This window comes from Hippocampus comes, unplaced genomic scaffold (genome assembly GCF_001891065.2).
Source record: "Hippocampus comes isolate QL1 unplaced genomic scaffold, H_comes_QL1_v1.1 scaffold7, whole genome shotgun sequence".
NCBI classification, from domain to species: Eukaryota; Metazoa; Chordata; class Actinopteri; order Syngnathiformes; family Syngnathidae; genus Hippocampus; species Hippocampus comes.
Genome location: NW_017842060.1, coordinates 2,428,094 through 2,452,763, shown reverse-complemented (window position 1 = coordinate 2,452,763; position 24,670 = coordinate 2,428,094). Strand labels below are relative to the sequence as shown.

The window sequence follows — 24,670 nt, the reverse complement described above, 5'->3', positions numbered from 1 at the left end:
CGGACCGGTACCGGTCCGCGGACCGGCGGTTGGGGACCCCTGATCTAGCGACTTAGCAAACGCTTGCCAACTGTGGGAAGGTAAACTGTTGTTAGCTTGCTATTTATCTAGTTAGCTAACTAGCAAACACCCACTTATGTAGTTAGCTAGCAAGCTGCTTACTGACCACAAGTCCAAGTACTTTCGTTCATTGTTGGTTAGCTTCGCTAGCTAGTTGGTTACCTTGTGAAGACTTGGAACTAATTAGAGGAGCGTTTTTCAGAGGCTTGTTTTCGCTTTCTTAAAATCTCAAAACGTCGTTTGGGTAGGTCCTGTTCAAGGCCGGCGAGCACAAGTTCGGCACCGACGAGCAGACGTTTGTCACCATCCTGGGAAACCGCAGTCCCCAGCACCTCAGGAAAGGTTTGTGGGGAGGCCGGCACGTAGCGCAGTCACAACGTTCGTCACCTCACTTTTGTGCACTCTGTTTTTCAGTCTTTGACGCCTACATGAAGCTGTCAGGGTACGAGATGGAGGAGAGCATCAGGAGGGAGACATCCGGAAGCCTCAGAGAGCTGCTGCTCGCTGTTGGTTAGTTCAGTGCGTACCTCGGCTACTGACCCCAAGACTTGTAAAATGAATTATTTTTTTTTCTGTTTGTTTCCCTCTGTAGTGAAGTGCGCCAGGAGCGTCCCGGCCTATTTTGCTGAGACTCTGTACTACGCAATGAAGGTGTGTCTCTCTCTATCTATCTATCTATCTATCTATCTATCTATCTATCTATCTATCTATCTATCTATCTATCTATCTATCTATCTATCTATCTATCTATCTATCTATCGAGATCTGGATGGATGGATTTATATTCAGGTTTGTATGTTGTCAGGGTGCAGGAACCGACGACAACACTGTGATCCGAGTGATGGCCACTCGCAGTGAGGTAGACTTGTTGGACATCAGAGCAGAATTCAGGAGGATGTTCGCCTGCTCCCTCCACTCCATGATCAAGGTGCACATTAACGCCGCCCCATTTTTCTCATATCGGTCACTCTTGTAAAATTACCCTCTGACAACAATACTATAGTTTTAATACTACTTTTATCTTGTAAAATCATGACTTCATTCTTTGAATATTTTTCCTTTTTTTTAACCACTGTGCTCTAGTATTACAGTGGTTTTCTTTTAAAATGGTGATCCCATTTTTGTAATATTTTGACTTTTTAAAAATTATTTTGGAGCATGTTAGCGTAGCATACATTTATATTTCAGGACTTATTTGTAGCTAAAATTGTGACGTGAATGATGTTGAAATCAATACCATACGGTTTTACATAAATATTGGTACGATTGGATGTTTTAGGCAAGATCTTGAAAATTGATCCTGAAAGTACTGATAAAGTAATTATGAGAAGTGATGAAGGCTGGCATTCTCTCAAACTTTATGTGTGTGTTTTGTTTGTTTGTTTGTTTATACAGGGTGATACTGGCGGCGACTACCGCAAGGCCTTACTCCTCCTCTGTGGAGGGGATGACGCGTAACCGTGGCAACAGTGGCCAAATCAAATCCCACCTCCTGCAGTTTTGGGAGATGACTGAGCTCGTTCGAAGTTACTCACCGCACAAACGTATCGCATTGGGATGCTGACAGACGAGCCGCCGGGTACTTTTGAAAATCTCATAGCCAATCATGGAAAGGTAGCTAACATTTCAGTTTCACGTCCATCCCGCATTTTAACAGACGGTCCGCTAATTTCACGAATGATCCCATTTCCATGTGTTTGCACTTGTTTGTTTGACAGCTGAGTCAGTAATAAACTTTTCAATTGATGAAGTACAATCAAATCCTTTGCCGTGCCTTTTGTCTTTGGATTGTTCTATTTTGGGGGGAATGTGCAATCAAGGAAAACATAAGCGTGATCAACTTGCCTGATGGATGGGCCAACAGTCACATGCCGTCCATTTGCAGTCATCTGCACCTCAAACATCACCGTTCTGTCCCTTGACAAGAAGTACAGAACTCTCCAACTTTTTCTTTTTTTTGAAAACTTTTCTTGCAAACTGGAATGAAATAACCGGCCAAGAAACTAGTCTTCTTTGTGACAGCCTGCGTTTCTCCCCACAAGTCAAATGATTGACACAACCCTCCGTCACACCTCCTCTCTGCAGTCTCTGATTGGCTTGTTTGGTCTCGCTGAGACAAGTTAAGAAATCTTCTTTTACTTTTGGCTAAGTTCAGAAATAATGATTAAATATAATACGATGGCGCCTAATTTTTTTGTGCATGTTTATACAGTATACCGCCCCTTGGTGACCAAAGTGTATACATCAGAAGTAGCAGCACATTGCCAATTAAATAATTATGATGCACAATTTGCACTTCATTTGTTACTACTGTATGTTTTTATAAACTTCATTACTGTAGAGTTCTCTTTTTCTTACGACAAAAAAACATGAAAAAAGTCAAGGAACCTCTCTAAATAAATGTTCTAAAATAAATAACCTGAAATGTGTATCAAATAAATGACAAACGAAATTAATGTTATGTAATAAAAACACAAACTTGTCCTTTGCCCAGGCATCCCCCTCCAAAGCCACGCCCCCTTACTCACTTTTCCATTGTGGCGGGAAGCGTTGGTGAGTCACGTGGGGGCGTCTGTTTGTAAATGTGTGGGTGATGTGTTGGGGTGGTGGGCGCTGCGGACGACTCTGATTGGCTCTCTATTACTCACCGGAAGTTCTTTCGTGCCTATAAAGTCAACGAGCTTGAGTGATTGGACCATTGTCAAGATGCTGAGAACTCTGTTTGTTTGTCTTCCCTTCCTGATGATCTCCTCCGGGGAGACGGCAGGGGTTCCCGGGACAGCTCCAGCGGTGGCCGGCCGGGGAAACTTCCCCTACGGAGGCACGATGAACTGCACGTGGCTTGCCCAGGAGCGAGGCGACGACCGGGTCACGGTGTCGGTCAAGTGCGAGGACCCCGTGGCGCGCGTCCACGGCGGGGTGACCGACCGCGAGTGCAGCTACGACGGCAAGCCTCGCCTCTGCCTGGCCTTCCGCGCCGACCCGCGGGGCTTCTGGAAGCAGGTGTCCCGCTCCTTTAGGCGGCTCGCGAGCGGCGTGTGCGCGGACGACAAGACCAGGGTGAGGGCGCGGATGTGCAAGGGAGCTCCCCGAGACGCGCACTTCAAGTTGGACATTCACAGCTCCGTCATCTCCGCACAATCCGGCGGTGTGGACCGGCCCCCGACGTACCGACCGCCTGCGACGAACACCACCGCCTGCCCGGAGACCCGCAAGAAGGCGGAGGAGTACTGCAGCAGTTCCTGGGCCAGCGTGTGCACGTTCTTTCTGTCCATGGTGCATAATGACTGCTAGTTTTTCTTCTTTCCAAAATTATATTTAATACAGAGCTGAATTTATCTTGCTTTAAATAAAGAGTTTTCCATAACCACTATTCTTTTTGTACGTGTGTTTTCCTTAAAATGTGTGTACGTTATAAACAAAACAGAAATTATTTAGTATTCGTCAAACACTTATGACCTAAACAAAAATTACAATCAAGATTGACATTAAAATACAGTAGTGCTATAGGCACGAGTGTTCAGAAAAAGCGACCGTTTTTATTTCTAAACTGTATTTCTGAAATTATTTTAGGCCACCTTAACATTAAACATTTAAATAGCCCTTAACTGTAGGGAAATAATGAACTGTGCTTAAATTATGATTCAATTAAAATGTATTGCACATAAATTAAATAAGAATGTTTGTACTTTTTATGAACATAACTGAACTGTTGTTAACCAAATGGAACGTACTGGATAAAATAAAATAAAATGGAAACCACTGCAACAAGCTCAATGTTTCTTCTTCTACCACTAGGGGGAGCCCATGTACCACCACGTGATCCATTTTTCTTCATTAGCCAATCGGGAAAAAGTGATCTCGCCCTGGTGAAATCTGCCGACCAGCGAGCAAAAATGGTGACTAAAGTGATTCAGTTCATTACGCTGCTGAAGTGAATCACAAGTTATTAATTTTTATAATTGACACGACCGAATTTCGTCAGGTATTTATATTTCCTAGAACATTTTAATGAAAGCCTGGTAAACATGCTGACAAGCCAGGACATGTTGGCATAATTTGACGCACGCCATGATTGCAAAACACGTCTGTTTGGAATACCGAGTATGGGTGGATGCTGCCAGATTTGAAGGGCCCTAATCTTAAACCTAGCGGGGTACAAAAGGCACATATGAGCAAACAAGCATTCATAAAAACATTCATGGTTAATCTATTCTCCCTGGTGCGCCCTGTTGTTGTCAACATGTGCAACCAATTTCATTGCGATTCCGCAAAAGTGGTGTCTGGGGATGATTTTTTTCCTCAAACTTTCCACTCGGGGCTCTGAGGGAGTTTTGAGGAGGGTGATATTTGGAACCGCGAAAATAAATACCGTTCACTCGGCTTGACACGGTTCGAAAAATTCAGTCTTTTCAGGCACACTGAAGCCCAGAAAAGACAAATCACTCATGCTCGGCCGAGCCCAATGATTGGGGAACTGGTTCCAGTTACTCATGAGTCATCGAGGACATGCTTCTTCATGTCTATGAAGAGAAAGCATTGCAATAGTGAGGCTCAGCACAGTCAGCTCGTGGTCAGCACTTCTGCCTCAAAGTTGAGAGGTTCTGGGTTGGACCCTTGAGATACTCCAGCTTGCTACCAAATTCCCAAAACATGCATGTTCGGCTAATTAAACACTAGATTTCCGTGGGTATGAATGTGAGTGTGAATGCTGATGGTATATTTGCCTGGTGATTGGCTGGCGACCAGTCCAGGGTGTGCCCTGTTATTCTTGCATCCCAGCAGGGGTGTGTAGACTTTTTATATCCACTGTACCCTGCTTCTCTACTGATGTTCGAACAATATAAGTTTGTTTTGAGGTTAGTAGGCCAGTCTGTGGAACACACAGGCCACCTCTGTGTTTATGTGTTCACAGCTGAATAGTGTAGTGTGTAGTTCAGCTGTCCGACATGTGAACAACTCTCCGGGGCCAGTCGGCAGACGGGTTGCTGATGTGTGTGAACAAGGAGGTCTTTGAACGCAGCGCATGATTGGAAGCGGCTTGAGAGGTTAAAAAAAAAAAAAAAAGCAAAACAGCACACGGTGCTTGAATAAAAATGAGAACTCTTCATTTTATTCTTCCAATTTTGACGATCACTCACTCACTACAGTGATGCTCAGTTGTGAATGACGATGTCAAGTGACAAGTCCATTGGCGGTGTCCCCCCACCTGAAACAAAATTTATGAATGAATAAATTCGACATATCCAACCAACATTTTAAATATTGTTTGACTTTCACAATTGTTTCTTGTATCATAAAGGCTGCATTCATTGAATTCCAATTGATGGATTAATCGTTTTTACACGATTTTATATTTTTATCAACGGATAGTATTTCAACATTCCAAATGACTTTTTAATCTCCTTTATCAATGTAGTTTATATTTAACAAAGACCAGTGACTTTATTGTGAAATTTCCGTTACACAAATTTTAAAAAATCTTATAAAAAATACACATTTAAATTAGCATATTTTTCAGTTCCAAAAATATTTTATAAACAAGTATTAAAATAAAACATTTTGTGATTATTGTTTAAAATAAATACTAAAAAAAGCATCAAATATCATTTGCAGAATTTCTGTAAAAAAATAATTTGATTGATTGATGAAGTAGGTTGTGATGTAATTTTTTAAAAGTAAAAAAGAATCAAAATTAATATTTGGATTGAGAGTACAATATATTTGTTTCTCTATAAATAGGTTTTAAAAATGAATTAAGCAAAACTAATATATTTTGAGGGGGGCGTGAAGTTTGAAAAATTAATACAAAAAATGAATTATACATACAGATTATTGGATAAAATAAAAATAAATAATGATTACATGTTGGGTGGATTTATGCATATGTAATAACAAGTATTATTATTATTTTATTTGGCAATAATTTGATTGATGTCTGACTTGTATTCGGAGGGACTGCACTGGTAGCCAGTTCATTTTTGTAATTGGCCAATGGGGGAATTAATGATCGAAACCTCAACGATATCTGTGAAATCTGCCTAGTGACAAGGGGTCAGTAAACAAATCCGAGCAAACTGGGTCCATCCAAGGAGCCCCAAAAATGTGGAGTTCACTTTGACATAGCCGATGTGTAGTCACAGGCCTTCCCCCCCTCCCTCCCGCTTTCTTGCAGCGTGACTCACCCGTCCGCGTCAGTTCTTAAACCATCCAATGAAGTACGTGCAGATGCCGTGGAAGCTCTTCCAGCAGTATTCCGTGGCTATGCGGGACGCCTTGGACTCGGGCAGCTCCGTCGGGGACCTCGCGGTGGTCTTGGCTGGCTTGGGGGTGGTCTTCCTGGCGGGGGCTGGGACGGCTTTGCCCGCTTGGGGCTTGACGGGCGTCTGAGGCTTCTGCGGTTTCTGAGTGGCAGCGGGTTTGGGCTGAGCCGGGGCGCCGGCTTTGGCGGGCTTGGCTGCTCGGGGCCAGGCGGACAAGAAGCTCATCTGGACCTCGTCGGGATGCTTTTTACACATGGGCGGCCGGTAGACTTTGGCGCCCTGGCAGGCGTGGCTCAGTTTGCGCAGCTCCCACATGATCTGCGTGAAGTAGTGGCGCGGGTTGAGGCTGTAGGCGCGGCACAGGTTGGGCTTGCCCTGGAAGTCGCAGTAGTACGCGCGGCCCTGACCGGCGCCTGGCGGCGTGGGGCCCTTGCAGGAAACGCGCAGCCGGGTGTGGTCGGAGGCCCCCGACACCACCATGGTGCAGGCGTCCTTGCTCTTGGTGCTGAAGCGGATGGGCTCGTCCCAGATGCTGCGCTGCTGCTGGTTGACGCTGTTGTCGGTTTGAGCGTGGCACGCGCACGCCCACGCCGCCATCACGAGAACGACAGCTGGGGCCCTCATACTGGGAAGTGACGTTTAGAGGACGAGTACGGAAAGGGTGCGCGAAGGCCAGAAAGGGTCCAAGGGCGGCTTTATAAGGTTGAGGAGTACAAAGACGCCTTTCTTCAGGTGAATATGCAGCTCCGCCTACACCGCACACGCGATGCGGGGGAAGGCGGGCAATGAGTTGGGCGCATGGGTGTACTGAATAACGAAAACTTATTCGTGTTAAAAAAAAAAAAAATTGAAAATGCGAATCTGCATGTCCCAAACTGCGAATATGCAAAGCTCGACTGTGGTTTTAAGATGTAAGATCACTAATCACCACTAGATTCCAGAAATGTTGTAAATGCGCTCACATTGGGTCTTGTACTGCCCTACAGTGTCCGACCACATGATTTTTTTGATCTTTTTGCTTATTGAGAATGCTATGCAAACATGGCGCCTCGATAATAGAAAAATTTAGACAGTTGATTTTGGTGAGAAAAGTTATTTTCTTGTTCAGCGGTTTTGTGCTGTCCTTGAATGGTCATTTTTATTCAAGAGAGTCCTTCACTTTGCATACTAATATCCAGTATATCATAATAAATGCACATAAAATGATTTTCTTATAAAATGCCCGACTCGATACGTGCAAATTTTCAATGTTATTTTAGCCTACTTTTCTCTTGTAAAAGTCCTCCTTTGTTCTGGCTCTATTTGGACTTGATCAAAAACATCCGAAAGCGGCGGTGTCGGGTCGAGGTGCACAAAGATGCCATTCTTTGGCTCAACACACACCACCTCCTCCTCCTCCTCACACCACACACAAGCGCGGAAACACACGCACACACGCACAAACACCTGGAGTGTGTGATGTCCACTCAGGGAAAGGGGTGAAGGGCGGGTGACTTTTAACGATGCCGAACCCATAAGGCACGAGGCAAACCTCTTCGTGACACATTACATAATCCCACATAGGACCTTCTTTCACTATTGATGCATAAATATACGGCATCTATTTGTATGTGTGTATGCATGCGCGCTATATATTCCTATTAAGAGAGTGAAAGATGATCTGTCCAAATAAGAAGCACGTCTTTTATGATTTTGAGGTGCCAGAATAAACTTTAGGAGTCTGTGAAAGCATTGAAAGGGTTCTTAATGCTTACCTACAGGGAGGCAAAGATGCTGTCAGGAATTAGCGAGTGCTTTATAGGACAAATATTAGTATGTACTTTATACCTGCGCCTGATCAAATTGACTTCTGGCTCAGTTACGAAAAAAGAAATAAAAAAATAAGCATCACTTATAAATATTAATCCTATCAGGGACAGCGGCTACTACAGTGGAAAGCTTATCATGTTATCAGGTTATAGGGTGCATGAAAGGATTAAATATTATATAAAATCAAAAGCCCCCCCCCCCCCCGCCCCAAAAATCTATTTAACATTACCTAACGACTTTTTGTCACATTAAGTTTATGACTTAAATGTTAAATTACCTTTTATTTGTTAATTCATGCCACTCCCCCCCACCCCCCAAAAAATAAAATAAAATAAAATTGAGTGACAAATACCACAAATTACGTGAAAAAAATTGAATTAAATTCTGTTAAAGATTTTTTTTCTCGTACAAATACGGGGTTTTGTGTCTATAATATTTCAAGAAAGATTATACCACTTCTTGTTGAAAAGTAACGCTAAATCGTAACGCTAAATCGTAATGATCCCCCCCCCCACTCCTGTATATTACAAATTTATCAATATAAAATTACAACTTCAAACTCAAGACTTTATCATGTAAAATCTTTTATTACGACTTTTACTCCGGGCCGCAACGCAAAGAGCGTGGTTGTATTTTTTGTAATTCAATTTTTTTTTAAATAAAGGTATTTTAAAAATAAGCAGTAATCGGGACAAAAACAATATCCACAGGCATATATTCTTTATCCTCTACGAAAAATGAAGTGCACTCTTCGTTGGTATTGCTGTGTTAAACAGCACTGCCTCCTGGTGGCCGAGATGCACACCAGACAGAGCAGCACACTGAAGCATTAAATGTACGTATTACTTTACATTCTTGTTATTAATCCTCGTCACAAGTGGGTGCTGTTTTTCCTCATCAAAAACTCAAATCTTATGGCTTTCCAAAAGCAGTTGAGCACAACCTGATCGGGATTGAGAGTTGAGGATAACAGAGGACGTCTTTCAAGTAAGTGTTAAGTGGGCTGCAAAGGGGACACAAAGCAGAACAGTGGCGGCAATGTTTAGTCTGCCGCCTGCCTGATTTCCTGAACACCCAACCGCCATTCAGGAAGTTCATCAATCAAGAGGGGGTGGGAAAGAGCACAGTGGGTGGCGACGGGGGACTTTTGAAGAAAAACTGTCAAGGCGGGGAAAAATATGCCCGCAGTGAGGCTATCTAGTAATGTAACGTGATTAATATTACAGCTTTTTTTTCTTGCACACAGTTTAGAACCAAACACAACTTAAGACATTAGTAGCCGGCGGAAAAATTATGTTCAAATACAGATACTTCTGTTCCGACATTTTTCTCCATTTCATGAATGTAGGTTGAATCACGGCAAGTCACATCAAAAGAAATCGCAATGGTCTTATGTGTAAAAGCTGTCATCACCCCAAAACGTATGAGTGATTGCGTTGTGTGTGCTTTGGCAGAGTGGCTAATATTATTAAACTGGGAAATGCGCTCGCCTCTTCATACATGTCACTGACAGAGAGCTTCTGTTAGCCACCATGTAGACAAAGCCGACGCTTGTTAGATTTTTTTTTAATTCATGGTTTTGAGCCCCCCCCCTCCAAACACCACCCACCCACACACACACACACACACACACACACACACACACACACACATGTCATGGTTTCATCCAGTAAAATGCGTGCATCTGCGAAAATGTATGTTGCAAGTGGACGGTTGCGTGATGGCACTTTTGGAATGTCACGAGCTTGCGTTTTTGTTGAATTTTTTTTTTCCAAAGCGTCTATTTATGCGTATTCATTTTTGTGTATGCACTTTGACACCCACCCACACACCCCCCCCCCCAACATTGTTAGCTTTTTTTTTTTTTTTTTTAACTATTTCTTATGAGCTTAGCGCGATGTTGGAACCAATGGAAAGGGCAGCTCACAAGCTGACATAAAGAGAAAGTTTCCACTTCCTGTTAGCTTCGCATGACCTTGGAAACATTGTGATGAAGCAACTCACAAGCTAATATCATCCCCCCCCCACCGCACCTCCACTTCTGTTTGTCTTTAGCATTAGCTTGGAAACGTTGGGGAAAATAAGCTCACAAGCTGACTTTGTAATTTATTTTACTATTTCCTGTTATCTTAGCTTAGCTTGAGCTTGGAGTTTGGGAAAATCATCTTACATGCTGATTTTCTGCTAGCTTAGCATTAACTTGGAAACATCAGGAAAAGGGAACTCAAAAGCTACTTACAGTGGACCACTGAGAGTATAAAATGACAAAATATTACGATGAAAAAACTAAATATGATGCTATGATGCTTCCCAAACGTCAGGTATCTCATATTAAATTGTCAAATCACAAGTTATTTTTGAAGAAGATACAGCTGGTTGCATGGTGTCAGAAACCAACAATTTAATATTCCTCAAACCACTCTCGTAACCTCTTGAGCGCAAACCATGCTAATAGTTTCGCTCTCACATAAAGGAAAGGCTAGTTCTACAAAAAAACAAAACAAAAACTAAACATATGTTAGAAAAAGAAACATAAACAAATATATATATATATATATATAAAAATGTACACATTGTGTCCATGTGACTGACAGTAAGGATACAGACGGAATTAGCTATGTGAGAAAGACAGGTGAGTTAAAACACATTCGGGTAGCTTTGAATAAGTACATGACAATTGGCTGGAAAGTTCAGAGTTCCTGTTTGTTTGTTAACCTTAGTCCCCCACCCCCACCCCGTTGGTTTTGGGATAATCCAAAGATTTGTAGAGGAAATCCAGAATTGGGTTATCTTGGAAAACTGAAGGGCGACGTCGAGAATCACCAACAGTCAATAAATGGGCCTTGTTGTTTGCCTTCCCTTTTTTTTCTTGAGTCAGGATGACATAAAACAAGCACTTACGAGAACCGGCGCTTCAGTTCCAGTTTTCTTGTCCACTGTGAAAAAAAAAATACAATTAATACAGCAACCTTGTTCGTGTCTTTGTTTAGTCATACTTAAAGCGTTTCCGAAGGGCAAAGAGCATAATTGTTGAAGTCATTATTAACATACTGTTACCAAATCAATCAAAAAAACTAAGCTTGCCTATTTGTTTTTCTGTTTTCTGAAGAAATTCAAAGATGACTTATATGATCAGGCTACAATAAGAAAGTGTTCCACATGATTAGAGTCACGTCCAAGTCATGTATTTTGCTTTCTCATAATATTAGACGTCAAGATGGCCGATCCAAAGATTGTGCACAAAAAGGCGGCGCAGGGCGACAGAAGTGCTGTTGGCGTCCCCACCAAAGTTAAGTGTCCTCTCCACGTCTTCTTGTCACATCTGAGATGAAAGCGATGGACGCTTGATCAAGAGGATAAGACTGGGATCCTGGCGGCTGTTGACCGCTTCGAGCGATATGTTCAAAGCCCCAAACGGTACTGTAAGAAGATTGACCTTTTACCTCGTCATGGGGGAGACAACCTCCATTTTGAATCAGCAGTCGGCGCAGATCGGGGGAGCCGAGGCTCGAGGGAATCGGAACAGGGTGTCGCTATAGGGGGAGCTACTGCACAGGCAAATACGTACGTGTGCGCACGCACGCACGCACGCACGCACGCACGCACGCACGCACGCACACACACACACACACACACACACACACACACACACACACAGAAGGGAACTTGAGCCAATGAGAACTATCTCCGATGAGGGCTTTCTCCGATTTTGTTATTTTTTTAAATTAAGTTTGTGTTTGCAATAGTGGGAGTGCACTGAATGTATTATAGCAAAGAACATAACTTCCCCTTTAAAACATGCTTTCCATTGATGGGAAGAATGAGGCGTCGACTTTCAGGGGGGTGTTTATTTGTATTGTAATAAAAATTGGGGTCATGGCGGCTATTAGAGGGACTCAATCAGGAAATACAGTAATAAAAAAATATGAACAATAATAATAATACTACATAAAAATATACCTTCACCACGTGCATGCGATCGATGGCACGGCACAGTTTCCAAAGGTATCGGGCATCAGGTTTACCGTTATTACCCATAATGCAAAAGAAGAGCCCAGTGGCAAAATGTCCAGAGTGAAGAAGATCATCGGAAAGCATCAAAAGAAGGATTCATCCAAAAGAGGAGATGACTTTTGAGAATGAAGATGATAGTGATGATGATGATGATGAAGAAGGTAAAGATCCAAAGTCAAAGCGAGGACGAAACGTGACAACGAAAGAAGGGTCAAAGGGCAACAAGCCAAGGGTAAAGGGAGCTGGGAGAAAATCATGAGTGTGAAAAATGACACAAATTAAGGGTGATTAAAAATGGGAAGAAGAGGAAATAAACTGATAAATACGATCTCTTTACTGTGTATAATGTATTGAATTGTGTTGTGTGAACTCACTCTTCGAAGACGTCCTCCGTGTCCATCCTTCGGTAGTATTTGGCCAGTTTGATGGAGATGATGATACTGGGGAGCAGCAGGATGCTGCACAGTCCCAGTCCAAACCAGAACGTGTTCTAGAAAAAACAAAAAATGAACCCTTCTTATTCACCGTCTAAAAACCGCTTGCATTGGCCCGGGAATCCGCAATGCTCCTCCAGCTTGACTTGACAGTGGGCGTTTCTCGATGTGCAACCAGATGTTAGGCATGCTACAGTTGGCTACTATTGGATTTGGTGACGCAGCGTTGACGTTACTTTCTTGCAAAACTTAAAAGAATAAACATCTGGAGTTCAGGCTAACAGTTTGAGGACACAATTGGAAAAGGAAGTTGCATTGGCCGGGAATCGAACCCGGGCCTCCCGCGTGGCAGGCGAGAATTCTACCACTGAACCACCAATGCTTATATATATTCTTGCTCCTTACGACCGGACATACCATATTGAGAAGTTTTAAAATTGCAAGATGCAAACAGATACTATTGGGTCCGGTTAAGCAGAATTGGCATGACATTTATATGAGACATAGTATATTTTAAGTGAATAAAAAGGACAGCAAAACATCTTTTGGGGGAAGGGGGGGACTGATGAATTCCACATTTTTGAGGACCCAAATGAAAAAGGAGTTGCATTGGCCGGGAATCGAACCCGGGCCTCCCGCGTGGCAGGCGAGAATTCTACCACTGAACCACCAATGCTCAGAAGTTCTATTACGGTGGTGAGAATATCCAATTTAAAAAACAAATTCAAAATCACCGGGGGCCGGGGGGGGGGGGGGGGGGGGGGGCAGACTGATATTTGCCACATTCCTTAGGATCTAATTTTTTAAAAAATGAAAAGCTAGGTTGCATTGGCCGGGAATCGAACCCGGGCCTCCCGCGTGGCAGGCGAGAATTCTACCACTGAACCACCAATGCTCAGCAGTGTGCTCACGGTGTTGTGAATTTTCATATAAAATAAATTTAAAGTCGCCAGTCGCCGGGAGGTTAAGTGTGGGTTGCAAGCTGCAGACGGATACTATTGGGTTCGGTGAAGCGGAATTGACATCACATATATATAAAAACATACCGGGAGTATATTTCAATTGAATAAAAAGGACAGCAAAACATCTGGATGGGGGCAGGGGGTACTGATGGTTTCCACATGTTTGAGGACCTAAACGAAAAGCAAGTTGCATTGGCCGGGAATCGAACCCGGGCCTCCCGCGTGGCAGGCGAGAATTCTACCACTGAACCACCAATGCTTGTGAACAAAGCGTCCAGTCTCTTTACATACAGTAACAAATCTGGCATGGTGCCTTACCACTGAGTCGGCAATGAAGCTGCACGCAACGATCTCCATGCTGTCCACAATGTTGCTGATGGGTTTACACTGAGCCACTTCCGCAGTCAGCTGCAGCCACCAAACACATGATAGTCCTGAATATTATGGCATTATTGTACATCTGACACGATTTTGTAGAAGCGGAAACAACACTCACAGAGTTGTGAACCCAGTCTGTGTACTGTTTGAAGTATCCCACCAAGCTTTGGACATAGTTTCTGGTTTCCTGGAGACACACAACCAAAGCGAATTATATACTGTGTGTATATTTCTTGAAAGAAGAGCAATTTTTTTGTTCGTTTGTTTCTTTAAAAAACAACATTCATCCCTTCCCAAAAAGGGTTAAAAACACACTGCCAATTATGTTTGTTTGTTTGTTTGTTTGTTTTTGGTACCTGTTTCACCACATGTGAGGCGTTGTTACTGATGAGGTACTCTGAGGCATCAATGGCGCTCAGGATGTTGGTCACCTTCACCTAAACAACATTTAAAAGTGTAAAATGTAGTCCAAAAAAGACAATGGACCGTAAAATAGCTTACACGCTAAAAACGATTCAAAAAAGTAGTACACAAATGACAATGAGATGCAAAATACAAATACGAGATAAATAAACACTGTATAAATAATAATTGTAATACAAATGATGACATGTATGCCAAAGTACAATTTCAATAAGCATGGGAATCAAATATGAATGCAAAAAAATAGTCACACGAAAATATAAACTTAAACATGTAGCAATGTAACATGAACATAAGTAAATTATAACATAGGCGACATGAAAAAAACAAAAACCTAACATATTGCAAAAAAATATATGTAAAAATCAACAAAAAATGAAACACAATTGTGTAAAATATGTACATATATTTACGTGAAAAACAAATATGAAAACATGAAAAATTAATTTAGAGTGGTATATGTGTGTGTGTGTATATATATATTTTTTTAATTTTTTTTTTTTGCAGTGTCTCACCGGCAGGTCTTTGGAGGTTTTCTGCAGCTGCTTTATGCTTTGACTCAAGGTGCTCTGCACAATGACACAAAAACCCTTGTTACGCTCATGTAAAGTGTACTTGTTGAATTTTCATGAACAAGTCCGGGGCACACCGCCACGTCACCACAGCATGACGACAGTAAAAACACAACAACCACTGTCACCGCGCTTACCCTGGCACGGACATATTTCTGTCACAGTGAATAAAAGGAGAGAAAAATGTGAGTGGAGTTGCTTGCGTAGAACAATAATAAACGCGTGAGGTGCACGTGCGTATTTTGCATGGAATGTACCATGGCTTGCTCCATGGGGATCACCACTTCTCGGTGGATCTGTCGGACGCTGCTGGCGTGACCTTTGAGCGCGTTCTCCAGAGCGCCACGTGGCTGCAAACACACACACACACACACACACACACACACACACACACACACACACACACACACACACAGAAATAAAGATTGAGGAAAGTAAAACGTGGGAGTCGAGGTAACGCTTGCCACATGTTTGGAGGAAGTGAGCAAAAGAAAAGGTAAGTGCATTGGCCGGGAATCGAACCCGGGCCTCCCGCGTGGCAGGCGAGAATTCTACCACTGAACCACCAATGCTTAAGAAAAGTCAGTATTCGGGGGTCTGATCAACTTACAAGCTGGTCAGCCTGCCCCTCCAGGTCAGTGGCAAAGGTCAGAAGGTCCACAAGGGTGGTTCCCTTATTCACCTTGAAAACATAAACAACATGTCAAGTTTGTCACTTTACAGTCAGCGGTCTTTGTGTTATATTTTCGATTTCTGGTTTCCTGGAGACATTCGATTCGATTTCTGATTCGGAATACAGCGGAACCTCTCAATCAATGTTGTCCATCTATTTGCTCATCTAGTCTAACGAACTGACTGGCTGGCTGGCTGACTTATTAACTAATTCACTGATTAATAAATTAACTGACTCGTTCGGTAAGTAACCAATTCCCTCCCAGGGTGACGAACTCACAACCAAACAGATCACCTGGTTGACCAGCTGACTAATTAGCTGAAATCGAACATGGCTGCCCTCTGTTGGCGATGGTGCCTCATTACAGCTCGAAATTATGTTCTCTAGAATCACAATTTCAATCCTGAAACCAAAAAATAAAAAATCATTCAGCCCTATTAATCACTGAGCTAAGTTTTTGTCTAACCGGTTAAGTCACTGACTCAGTAAGGACGAATTGACGGCCGCTAATCTAGCAGTCAATCACTAAGGCCACTGTCCCCAGTATTAATGTCAAGCCACCTCAGCCAGGTAGGCTTCGTAGTCGATGATTCCGATGCCCGCGTTGGCAAAGTTGATGAGGTTGTCTCTGCCCTCCTGTTCCAGCAGCGTGACGTCCTGCATGTCCACCTGCACGTTCTCAAGCACTTTGGCCAGGTCTTTGTTGTACTAATGACACACACGCATAGCACACAATTAATATGATCCGACACTTATCACGAGCGAGTCGCATTTCGACCGGACACTTGCCACTGTCCTGTTGAGGAAGGAGTTGATGTTGAACATGGTCTCCAGCTGAAGAGCGTGATACAGCCCGTTGTTGTCGTAGCACTCTCTACATAAATACCAAAACGACAACAACAAAACACAGCATCGGTGAGCCCATCAAAAATGTCAACGACATGCTATGGGAAATGATTGCGGTTCCTTTACCTGTACATGCTCCCCAAGGTTAAGTCAATGTTTGGGTTCTGAAAGAGCATTCCAGGAAGGAAGTTCTTCTTGGCCGGATGGACCAGGAAGGGTGTGTCTATGATCTGAGGCCACATACAGGTATAATCACAATGAAACCATTTATTTTAGCGTACCGCGAACCCTTGCTACTCGCGTGAGGAAAAGGACCGGGTTGGCCTGTGCAGAGAGAAAATCCGCATCCAAGTGACGCCTCTTGTAAATGCATTAAAAATGAAGGTATTTTTTTTAGGCGATCTTTGGCGGGAAAGATGTCAGAATGGCTGTCATTATAACACAGGGTGCAACAGAATGGAAGCGACACAAACACACACAAAACAATGACCAACAGGGGAAAACAAAATAGGAGTGTGCCGAGTTGCCTTTTATAAGCGCCCCTGTTTTCGCAGATGAATACCGTAAATGTTGACTCCCCTCAGGGAACACACTGGCCAACAAATGTAGCGGCTCCACACTGAAAAATTTGAACCTGATGAAGCCCTTTGAAATCAAGGAAACTAGAATGGCTCCGTTGCCTTGATTCAAATGATGCTCATGACAGACTGACTGACGATCAGTCAGTTGTCAGAATCAGCCTTAAAAAAAAAAAAAAAACGAATGTAGTTTAGGTTCCGATGAACGAATGAATGTCAACATGCTCAAGCAATAAACAGCATTTAAGGCCCATACTTGGAACAGCTGCCGGCTGGCCAGCGGCTCGCACAAAATTTTCTCCACGTTGCCCCCGACGACAAACAGCGTAGTAACGATGGCCATCAGCACCCAGGCGAAGATGAAGGAGAAGCCCACACCGCTGTCAGAGACCCAAAGATACAAGACAAGACATCATCATTCATGCATGGCCTCAGATTGTAGAGGGGAGGACGAAAACACGTACATGCAAATCACAAGTTAGTCGTGGTTCGCATCTGAGTGTGAAGCTGTCGCGATGAGCATTAGCAACTCTAAATCTGAGACCATGGTCGCCAGTCAGAAAAGTTACGGGGTCTCGACAGCCGGGAGCAATCTCTCTTTAACGTCATGTAAAAGGCCTTGTCAGAGTATTTTCAGAGTGATAAGAGCAGTAGAGCAAGCATTGTGAAACATATCTTTGCTACTTCCTGGTAGGCTGCTAAGCAATCACAATATGGGCCAACGTGCTCCAGAGCGCCGTTGTACCGTCGCCATGCCCCGCGGTGAACACCAAAAAAAAGCGAAGTGCATTGTGAAAAGGCCATCAATTTGTCACTCGGTCTCAGCTCGAAGACACGTTGTCAGAGTGTAAACAGATCATGTGTGGAGTCACTTCAGTGATGCAAACCACCAAGATCCGTTTGTTAAAAAAACAGTGTGGACTGTAAATCCGACTCCAGTAATGTAATTCAAATACCGGACCTGCAACGTCTATTTTATCATTTATTTTTTTGGTACATACGCCATCAGCAGGTTCCCGCCCGTGTTGGACAAACAGCCGCGGCTGGTTGGCGTGGCTTGCTTGTCATAGCCGCACGTGCCGCACAGCAGGCCCAAGATGTTGAAGGACAGGATGAGCACCACCATGCACAGCACCGCCACACAGCCGATCCACCTGCAGAAAAGGTTTGAATTCACCGAAAGAAACTATTCTTTCTGAATATTATTTTATATTCATGTTAAAAGCAAACCTGTAGAAGTCAATTTGGTCAATCTGTGCGTAGTACGACTCAATGTTCTTTTGCCCTTGGTTCAGGAAGATGGTGAAGTTGGCCAGCGACGCCTCCACTGGAAACATTTTGGCGAAGCCGTTGATCTCAGAGCCGATTTTATCCAGCATCCCTTTCACTCCTGAACACATAAAAAGCCCACATTACACAGACACGCGAGTCATATGTCAAACAGCAACAATGGTCGCTTGATTCAAGAAGAAGTTTAAGGAGGAGCACTCACGAGGTAACGCTGCAGTTTAGTTGTCCGCAAGAAAGGAAATGAAGATAGGAGACGACAACAGGGTGTAAAACAATGTGACAATTATGAATAGTAGTACAGTACAGCGAACCCCAACAAAATTTTATGGGTTCCGAATTTTGAGTTGTGCAGCATCAGCGTAGTACCACTTTCTACCACAACATTTACAGCAGCACTGAGCTGCACTGGATGTAACGAGACAGAAGCAAGGAAGAAGAAGGGGTCGACAAAGCTGTGAGTAATGTTGGATGTTAATTCTGTATGTTTTCCTGCTCTGTGTGTATTAAAGTAGCAGTTATTAAATATGCGTCAAGTGTGTGTGTTTGCTACAACTTTTTTTGAAAAATGTTTTTACATGGTCTCTCCTTATGAATAATTTTCACCGATTGTCAGATTTGAAACGCATCCCCAGCAACAATCCGGGGTTCACTGTACACACAAACAGGAGCAGTTTGTATACCTCCTATAATGTTTTTGGTTTGCTCTTTGACCAGCCTCGGCGTGTCATTGAAGGACGTGTAGCCCTAAATGCAGAGGGAAGAGAAAAAAATAGGCGGGGTTAGAAACTAAAAATGAGAAATAAACCTGCTCTTGGACGACTAAATTATCTTTAAGATCAGTTCGACTCAAAGTCCGACTCACAATTTCCAATTTAAAAATCAGCGTTTGGATCACAGATGAGGGCAAGTCGAAAACACGCCAAGTTACAATACTACTCCTGTTTACGAAAAAGAAAAAAAAAAAAAACGTACATTTGATTCATTGAAAACTTGAAATTGTCATCTATTTATACATGAACCCATATACAGTATGTAGTTCCCCATCTAAAACGTACAGCGGTCTTTGATGCTTAGGAAAAACGCGCTTCAGATAATGGACGGACGTTAGGGTCAATGACAACCATAACGTGAGCGGTGGGTCGGCTACGTTCAAATCATGATAGCAGTTTGAAAACGGAAAACTCCCCTTTTAATTCTCGTATCTATCTTTCAAAACTAAACTGCTTTTGATGTCGCGTTACTAATTGTCTTTGATGTTTCTGAAAAAAAAAAGTGCCTGTTAACAGCGGACCTTCTGTATAATGTTACTGAGGTCTGTCTTCAGGACCGTGTGGACATTCTCCAAGGCAAAGTCGACATCCGGGAGCTGCAAAAGAAGACAATAAAAGAGTTTATCCATCGAGCTCGCCTTCATTTATTTTGAAACGTGGCTCCGGGGTCACCTTTGAGAAGTCGGCGTTGACGCCCAGCTGGAAAAGCGTGGCGCGGATGGCGTTGCAGCTCGGCGACACGGCGCCGTTGGTGCAGGCCGGGTCCGACAAGGTGTTGGACAGTGACGCTCTCTCTGTGGACAGACTGTCCTTGAGCGCGTCTGTGCCTTCTTGGAGGATTTGCAGCGATGAGCTGACGCTCTCCAGCGCCTCCTTTGTCTCACGCATGGCTGCAAGCCAACATGTTTTGCTCAGAAATACATTTCGAGCCCCAAAATTAAGAAGAAATAGACATTTTTAAAAAACCACAAGGAGCACAAGAGCACAAAACTAAAGACAGAACACCACGCAAGAACCGGTCCACTGACACGTCTAGTCACAAGCACAAATCCAGGATATTTTCCCGTTACCTTTGATTGCATTCTCAACTTTAACTTTAGAAGAAAAGAACATGTGAGATGAAAAAAAAAAACAGGACAATAGTTTTTTTTTAACACAATGTGCTCATTTATGCGACGTACGTCATATACCCCTTTTTCAGGTACAGGCTTGAGCTACAAAATTAAGCAGGGGTTCTCAAAGAGCATCTTTCAGATGAAACCAACATTTCAAAGAAGGCTAACGGGCGTACCTCCTGCCATGCGCAAGGCCGTGTCCAGGGACGGAACCACTTCCTTTTCCAGCTGACTGTGAATCCTCCCGCCCAGTAAAGGTCCAATATCTATCACGATAAGACACTGAAGGCAACATTTGCGACGGAATCCATTAAATGTACAGTACACCCACTTACTGTCGAGTTCGGACAGGACTTTATTTTTGACTGTCGTGTACTGGGCGGTCATGTATTCGATTTGCTGCAAGAAAGTGGCCCAAAAAAAAAAAAAAAAGTGAATTTAAGGCTTTTTGAACCACCTGAATGAGTGAATAAGTGAGGGGAAAAAGTGCTTACCGCGGGTGTGTTGTTGGCGAATGTCTTCAAGTCTCTGATGTTGGTGTTAATGAACCGCCGAGTGCTCTTGATGTGCGAGCTCAGGTTGTGGTTTGCTGCGTAGGCCACGAGTACCCCCAGACTAACACATACAGTACACAGAACATTTAATTCGCTTTTGAATGTAAATACAAAAAAAAAAAAAAAAGAGAACCGGGAGTTCAAGGGAAGCAATGGCTCCAACACAGGGAAGGGGTAGTTGTTGTTTTTTTAAATCATGTTATCTAAAATAAATGTAAGAAGAATTTGAACTGCAACAGGTGATGGGGCAGTTACAATTGAGCCCCATGAAGTCTCCCTCACAACAAGCATCGAAACAGCCATGATGGTGGCCCAGTAATTCTGTCGAGCAACCGATGACAGGAAGTTAGAATTGCGGCCTACAAATTCTGCTTAAGCTGCCAAAGCTCTTGTAAGAGAGCCCAGTGAGAATTCTACCAGGCAACAGCAAGTCTTTGAGTAGTTTTGACTGCGCCAAATGAACTCAACCTAGCAACAAGTAATAGGGCAGTTATAATTTAGCCCAATGAATTCTCACTACCAGCAAATGGTTGGATGGTTATGACTGAGCCCTCTAAATTCTGCCGAGCAACAAGTGGCTGGCCATTTGTAATCATGCCATATGATCTCTGGTAGTTATAATCAAGCCTTATGAATTCTGTCTTGTAACATTCGAGTGGGAAGTTGTCATCAAGTCAACGAATTCATTCTAGGAGCTATAATCGAACCTTACGAAACACCTTTCAACAGGTGGTGGGGCAATTAAGATTGAGCCCTTGATTGATTCTGCCTAGCAACAAGCAAACGGGTAGTTATAACTGCGGCCTATGAATTCTGATTAGCAGCAAGTAATGGGGCAGTTATGAATTGAGCCCATATTATTCCTACAAGGTAACACAAAGCTAGCACTGGTAAATTAGTCCTTGCCTAGCAAAAACCAGAAGAGCAGTTACAATCAAGCGTTATGGATTCGACCGAACAATAAGTAAAGAGGCAGCTATAATCGAGCCATGTCAAATCTGCCAAGCAAGTAGTGGTGGTGCAGTTACAATCAAACTTTAACAAGCAACAAGCAGTTATAAAACAGCCTGATGAATTCTGCCTAGCCACATGTAGCGGGGCAGTTGGAATTGCGCCCAATGAATTCTGCCTAGCGACAAGCTAAACCAAGCATTAAATGAAGAGGAAAAATATCCACCCTCCCAAAAAATTGTGTGTATATATTTTTTTGTATCTGTGGTTTGTTGCTAGGTTAGCAAGATGAAATTGTTTTGGAGTCCTCACATGATGGTGATGGTGGTGGCAATGAGCGTGGTGGTGAAGAAACCTCGTCGGCAATCGGCGTTTTTCCTTTGTCTCTGGTGCATCTCTCCGCCGCAATTCTCGCAGCAACGACAAACACAGAAGCACATGCCCAACACGGGGACCAGGACCACGAACAAAACGCCGACGGTCGCGCACACCAGGAACCCCAGCTCATAGTAGGCCCCCTGTTGAGTGGGTGAAGATACAACACCTGTCAGTCACCCTTGTCAATCAATCCGGTTGATTATACTGACGTTGAACGTCGTCAGGGGCATACCTCGAGCAGGAGGACGACATTGTCTGGCTGCATCAAGTGTATGATAAGGAGACGTAGGAAAAAAATGGTAATATCAATCGTTAAAATTGTGACTTGATGTCTCAAAGCTGTACAAAATGAACCAGAGCACAAACCTTTCTCCATTCTTCAAATTTGAGTCCTCCCATATTTTGCTGAATGACTTTAACAATCAGATCTGAAAAGAGAAAAAAAATGATTTGGGTGATTTTTGAATTGGGGTCACAATTGAATTCTGCCCAGCAAAATGTGAAATTGTCATACTTGACCACAATTATTGCCAAGTGAAAAAAAATGCAAGTTCAATCATCTGCCAACCATTTTTAATTTCAACATACTTGACCACAATTATTGCCAAGTGAAAAAAAAAATGCCAGTTCAATCATCTGCCAACCATTTTTAATTTCAGCTGTGAAGTTTTCTTTACTAATAGTCTATATGCAGTAACTATTTGATGGAAGCTGGAAGAGTTCTACAGCTCGCCAAATGAAGAAAACGACAATAACATGGATGGATGGATGAATGTTAGACAATCACTGGCAGACATTTTCTTTCCAAAAGGGAACAACAGTGTGATTCCAGTCCAGCTGCCAACTTGTTTATGTAGGTCAGCAAGTGTTAAGCTTACCTGTGCCGTGACTCAACCCCTGCCCCCTCCACTGTTAGTCAGCGGGCAAACACCCACCCACACACTTCCATACAATCACCAGTCACTTCATTAGGAACACTTTGACATCCACGCAAAAATTGGGCCTTGACAATAAGGATCTTCATCCTACACATATTGTCTTCCATTCCCTCCCCTGATGCTACGTTGAATCCGGAGCAGCATCACCAGGAACAGATTCGTTCCTGAAGCTGTGGACGCTGGATTATTATTATTTTTTTTTATTCTCTTCCCTTGAGAGTCAAGTCTTTACCAAGTTTTTGGCAAGTAAGTCGCCAAGTCCTAAAAATGGCATCCTGTTTTGAAAGATATGGTGTCAAGAGGAGAAAGCCATAGTTGTGCCAAATAAAAAGATGTTGGTGAATCTGGTGAGGACATGTGATGGGCGATGGGGGGGATGGGTCATGTCCCATCGGCACCACCTGTTTTTTTTTTCCACAGCTTCTTAGTTAGCATTAGCTGCAGAGGGCAGCTAAGCTTAGACAGCTTAGTTCAGTGACCCAGTAGGAAGGGAGGATACTGCAAACGAAAGGAGCGACGGGAAGGCGAGGGGGATAAACAAGTGTCGCAATTTCACAGACGAATTCAACAAAAGTTCAAACTTGAAATTCTGTTCAATAATTCAGAAAAAAAATCCTTCACAGGTCCGTCTGCCTTCCTGCTCCTGCCAAAGTATGTCATTTAGAAAAAAAGGTTGCAAACCACTCCTCCACTGCGCCACACACGTCTCCAGCCGATTCCAGTCATGGAGTCCTACAGACAAAAAAGAATGGCCTATATTCTGTACGGCAAGTGTTTGTGTCTTCAAGTTCGTAAAAACTGTAAAAACTAATGATAAATATCGTAAAAATGTGCTCTGTTTTCATCTTTGTCCATTAATTTCATACATGAGCTTTGGCGTTGACAAAGTATTTTAAATATATTTATTTCAGTATTATGGTTAGGCCATCCTGAAGGTCAAACAGTCATTTTGGAATTATAGTTGATTTTATTACACAATAGTGACTTTTTTTTTCTGTCTTGCACTCATCAAATACTCCATATATAAAAAAAAAAAAAATTTAAAAACTAAAGCTAACACAAAAACTCAACTAAAAAGTAAAGCATTCTCGAACAAATTAAAAGGTCTAAAAACAAATAAAAAACTTCCTAAAGAAGAAAAACAAAATAGAAACAAACTATAATGAAAAATTCCAAAGGACTAAATGCATGCACCTGACCAATACTGACACGGACACATTTGTGGTGATCTGCCCAACAATTCCACAGGTGTGGACCACCTCAGGGCAGAAAGTTCGTGGCCGTGGCAGCATATGGTCCCGCTGGATTAAAGTTTTACGCGGTGATGCAGGTGACTGAAGAAAGCCTCCCATAATCGCTGATCTGTTAATTGATTAGCCAGCTCCGCTGGCCGAACCAAAAATGGCAGCGATTTAAAGGCTTCCAATCCTATTTCACTGCGACAACACACCAACGTGACCACTCATGTCCACAGTGACTGATAACAGGAGACATCTTTGAACATGCCGTGACTAAAACTTCATCGACGAGGATTCCACCCGGTGACCCATTGTTGACTTCACGCCGTTCATGAGTATTGAACCGTTACTCGCAATAATCTGGTCATAACATTCATTTATGGGATTAACATCACAACAGCAGGAACTCACTCAGCAGCCTTCC

At 43.0% G+C, this 24,670-nt stretch overlaps 4 protein-coding genes and 5 non-coding genes across 17 annotated transcripts in view; 2 read left to right on the top strand and 7 right to left on the bottom strand.

The window, feature by feature from the left end:
• Positions 1-1,821, top strand: part of anxa5b (annexin A5b) — an 8,885-nt gene extending 7,064 nt beyond the window's left edge. The window contains exons 9-13 of the mRNA XM_019862321.1: positions 309-402; positions 475-570; positions 653-711; positions 866-988; positions 1,456-1,821. Of these exons, the coding sequence (XP_019717880.1) occupies positions 309-402; positions 475-570; positions 653-711; positions 866-988; positions 1,456-1,518 (435 nt within the window). The 3' untranslated portion in view covers positions 1,519-1,821. The remainder of the gene's footprint in view (positions 1-308; positions 403-474; positions 571-652; positions 712-865; positions 989-1,455) is intronic.
• An 841-nt stretch (positions 1,822-2,662) lies between these two features.
• Positions 2,663-3,433, top strand: LOC109510989 (fibroblast growth factor-binding protein 1-like). Its single transcript, XM_019861709.1, has one exon. It carries the CDS (start codon positions 2,767-2,769, stop codon positions 3,352-3,354), a length of 588 nt encoding a protein of 195 aa, XP_019717268.1. The 5' UTR covers positions 2,663-2,766; the 3' UTR covers positions 3,355-3,433.
• A 1,713-nt stretch (positions 3,434-5,146) lies between these two features.
• Positions 5,147-7,144, bottom strand: fgfbp2b (fibroblast growth factor binding protein 2b). 2 transcript variants are annotated; one of them, XM_019861711.1, is made up of 3 exons: positions 6,508-7,144; positions 6,246-6,474; positions 5,147-5,269 (listed from the first exon to the last, which is right to left on the bottom strand). In XM_019861711.1, exons 1-2 carry the CDS (start codon positions 6,945-6,947, stop codon positions 6,255-6,257), a joined length of 660 nt encoding a protein of 219 aa, XP_019717270.1. In that variant the 5' UTR covers positions 6,948-7,144; the 3' UTR covers positions 5,147-5,269; positions 6,246-6,254. The 2 variants fall into 2 exon arrangements, with proteins under 2 accessions (XP_019717270.1, XP_019717271.1); XM_019861712.1 differs by having other exon boundaries at positions 6,246-6,455; positions 6,516-7,144.
• A 3,383-nt stretch (positions 7,145-10,527) lies between these two features.
• prom1b (prominin 1 b) lies at positions 10,528-22,494 on the bottom strand. Of its 8 annotated transcripts, none has more exons than XM_019861677.1 (27): positions 22,437-22,494; positions 22,303-22,329; positions 22,005-22,210; positions 20,682-20,802; positions 20,523-20,586; positions 20,364-20,453; positions 20,143-20,166; positions 19,745-19,962; positions 19,594-19,668; positions 18,983-19,046; positions 18,505-18,513; positions 18,243-18,402; positions 18,014-18,166; positions 17,269-17,392; positions 16,561-16,664; positions 16,378-16,462; positions 16,150-16,296; positions 15,526-15,597; positions 15,173-15,265; positions 15,053-15,070; positions 14,859-14,912; positions 14,277-14,357; positions 14,039-14,107; positions 13,861-13,950; positions 12,521-12,636; positions 11,576-11,680; positions 10,528-11,068 (listed from the first exon to the last, which is right to left on the bottom strand). In XM_019861677.1, the coding sequence occupies exons 1-26, from the start codon at positions 22,467-22,469 to the stop codon at positions 11,608-11,610; spliced, it is 2,370 nt and encodes a 789-aa protein (XP_019717236.1). In that variant the 5' UTR covers positions 22,470-22,494; the 3' UTR covers positions 10,528-11,068; positions 11,576-11,607. The 8 variants fall into 8 exon arrangements, with proteins under 8 accessions (XP_019717236.1, XP_019717239.1, XP_019717244.1 ...); XM_019861680.1 differs by having other exon boundaries at positions 11,576-11,677; XM_019861678.1 differs by lacking the exon at positions 10,528-11,068 and adding an exon at positions 11,093-11,454.
• On the bottom strand, positions 12,892-12,962 carry trnag-gcc (transfer RNA glycine (anticodon GCC)). Its single transcript has one exon. It is a non-coding gene; the product is annotated as a tRNA-Gly (tRNA).
• On the bottom strand, positions 13,186-13,256 carry trnag-gcc (transfer RNA glycine (anticodon GCC)). Its single transcript has one exon. It is a non-coding gene; the product is annotated as a tRNA-Gly (tRNA).
• Positions 13,405-13,475, bottom strand: trnag-gcc (transfer RNA glycine (anticodon GCC)). Its single transcript has one exon. It is a non-coding gene; the product is annotated as a tRNA-Gly (tRNA).
• trnag-gcc (transfer RNA glycine (anticodon GCC)) lies at positions 13,731-13,801 on the bottom strand. Its single transcript has one exon. It is a non-coding gene; the product is annotated as a tRNA-Gly (tRNA).
• trnag-gcc (transfer RNA glycine (anticodon GCC)) lies at positions 15,417-15,487 on the bottom strand. The gene has a single exon. It is a non-coding gene; the product is annotated as a tRNA-Gly (tRNA).
• Positions 22,495-24,670: the final 2,176 nt, after the last annotated feature.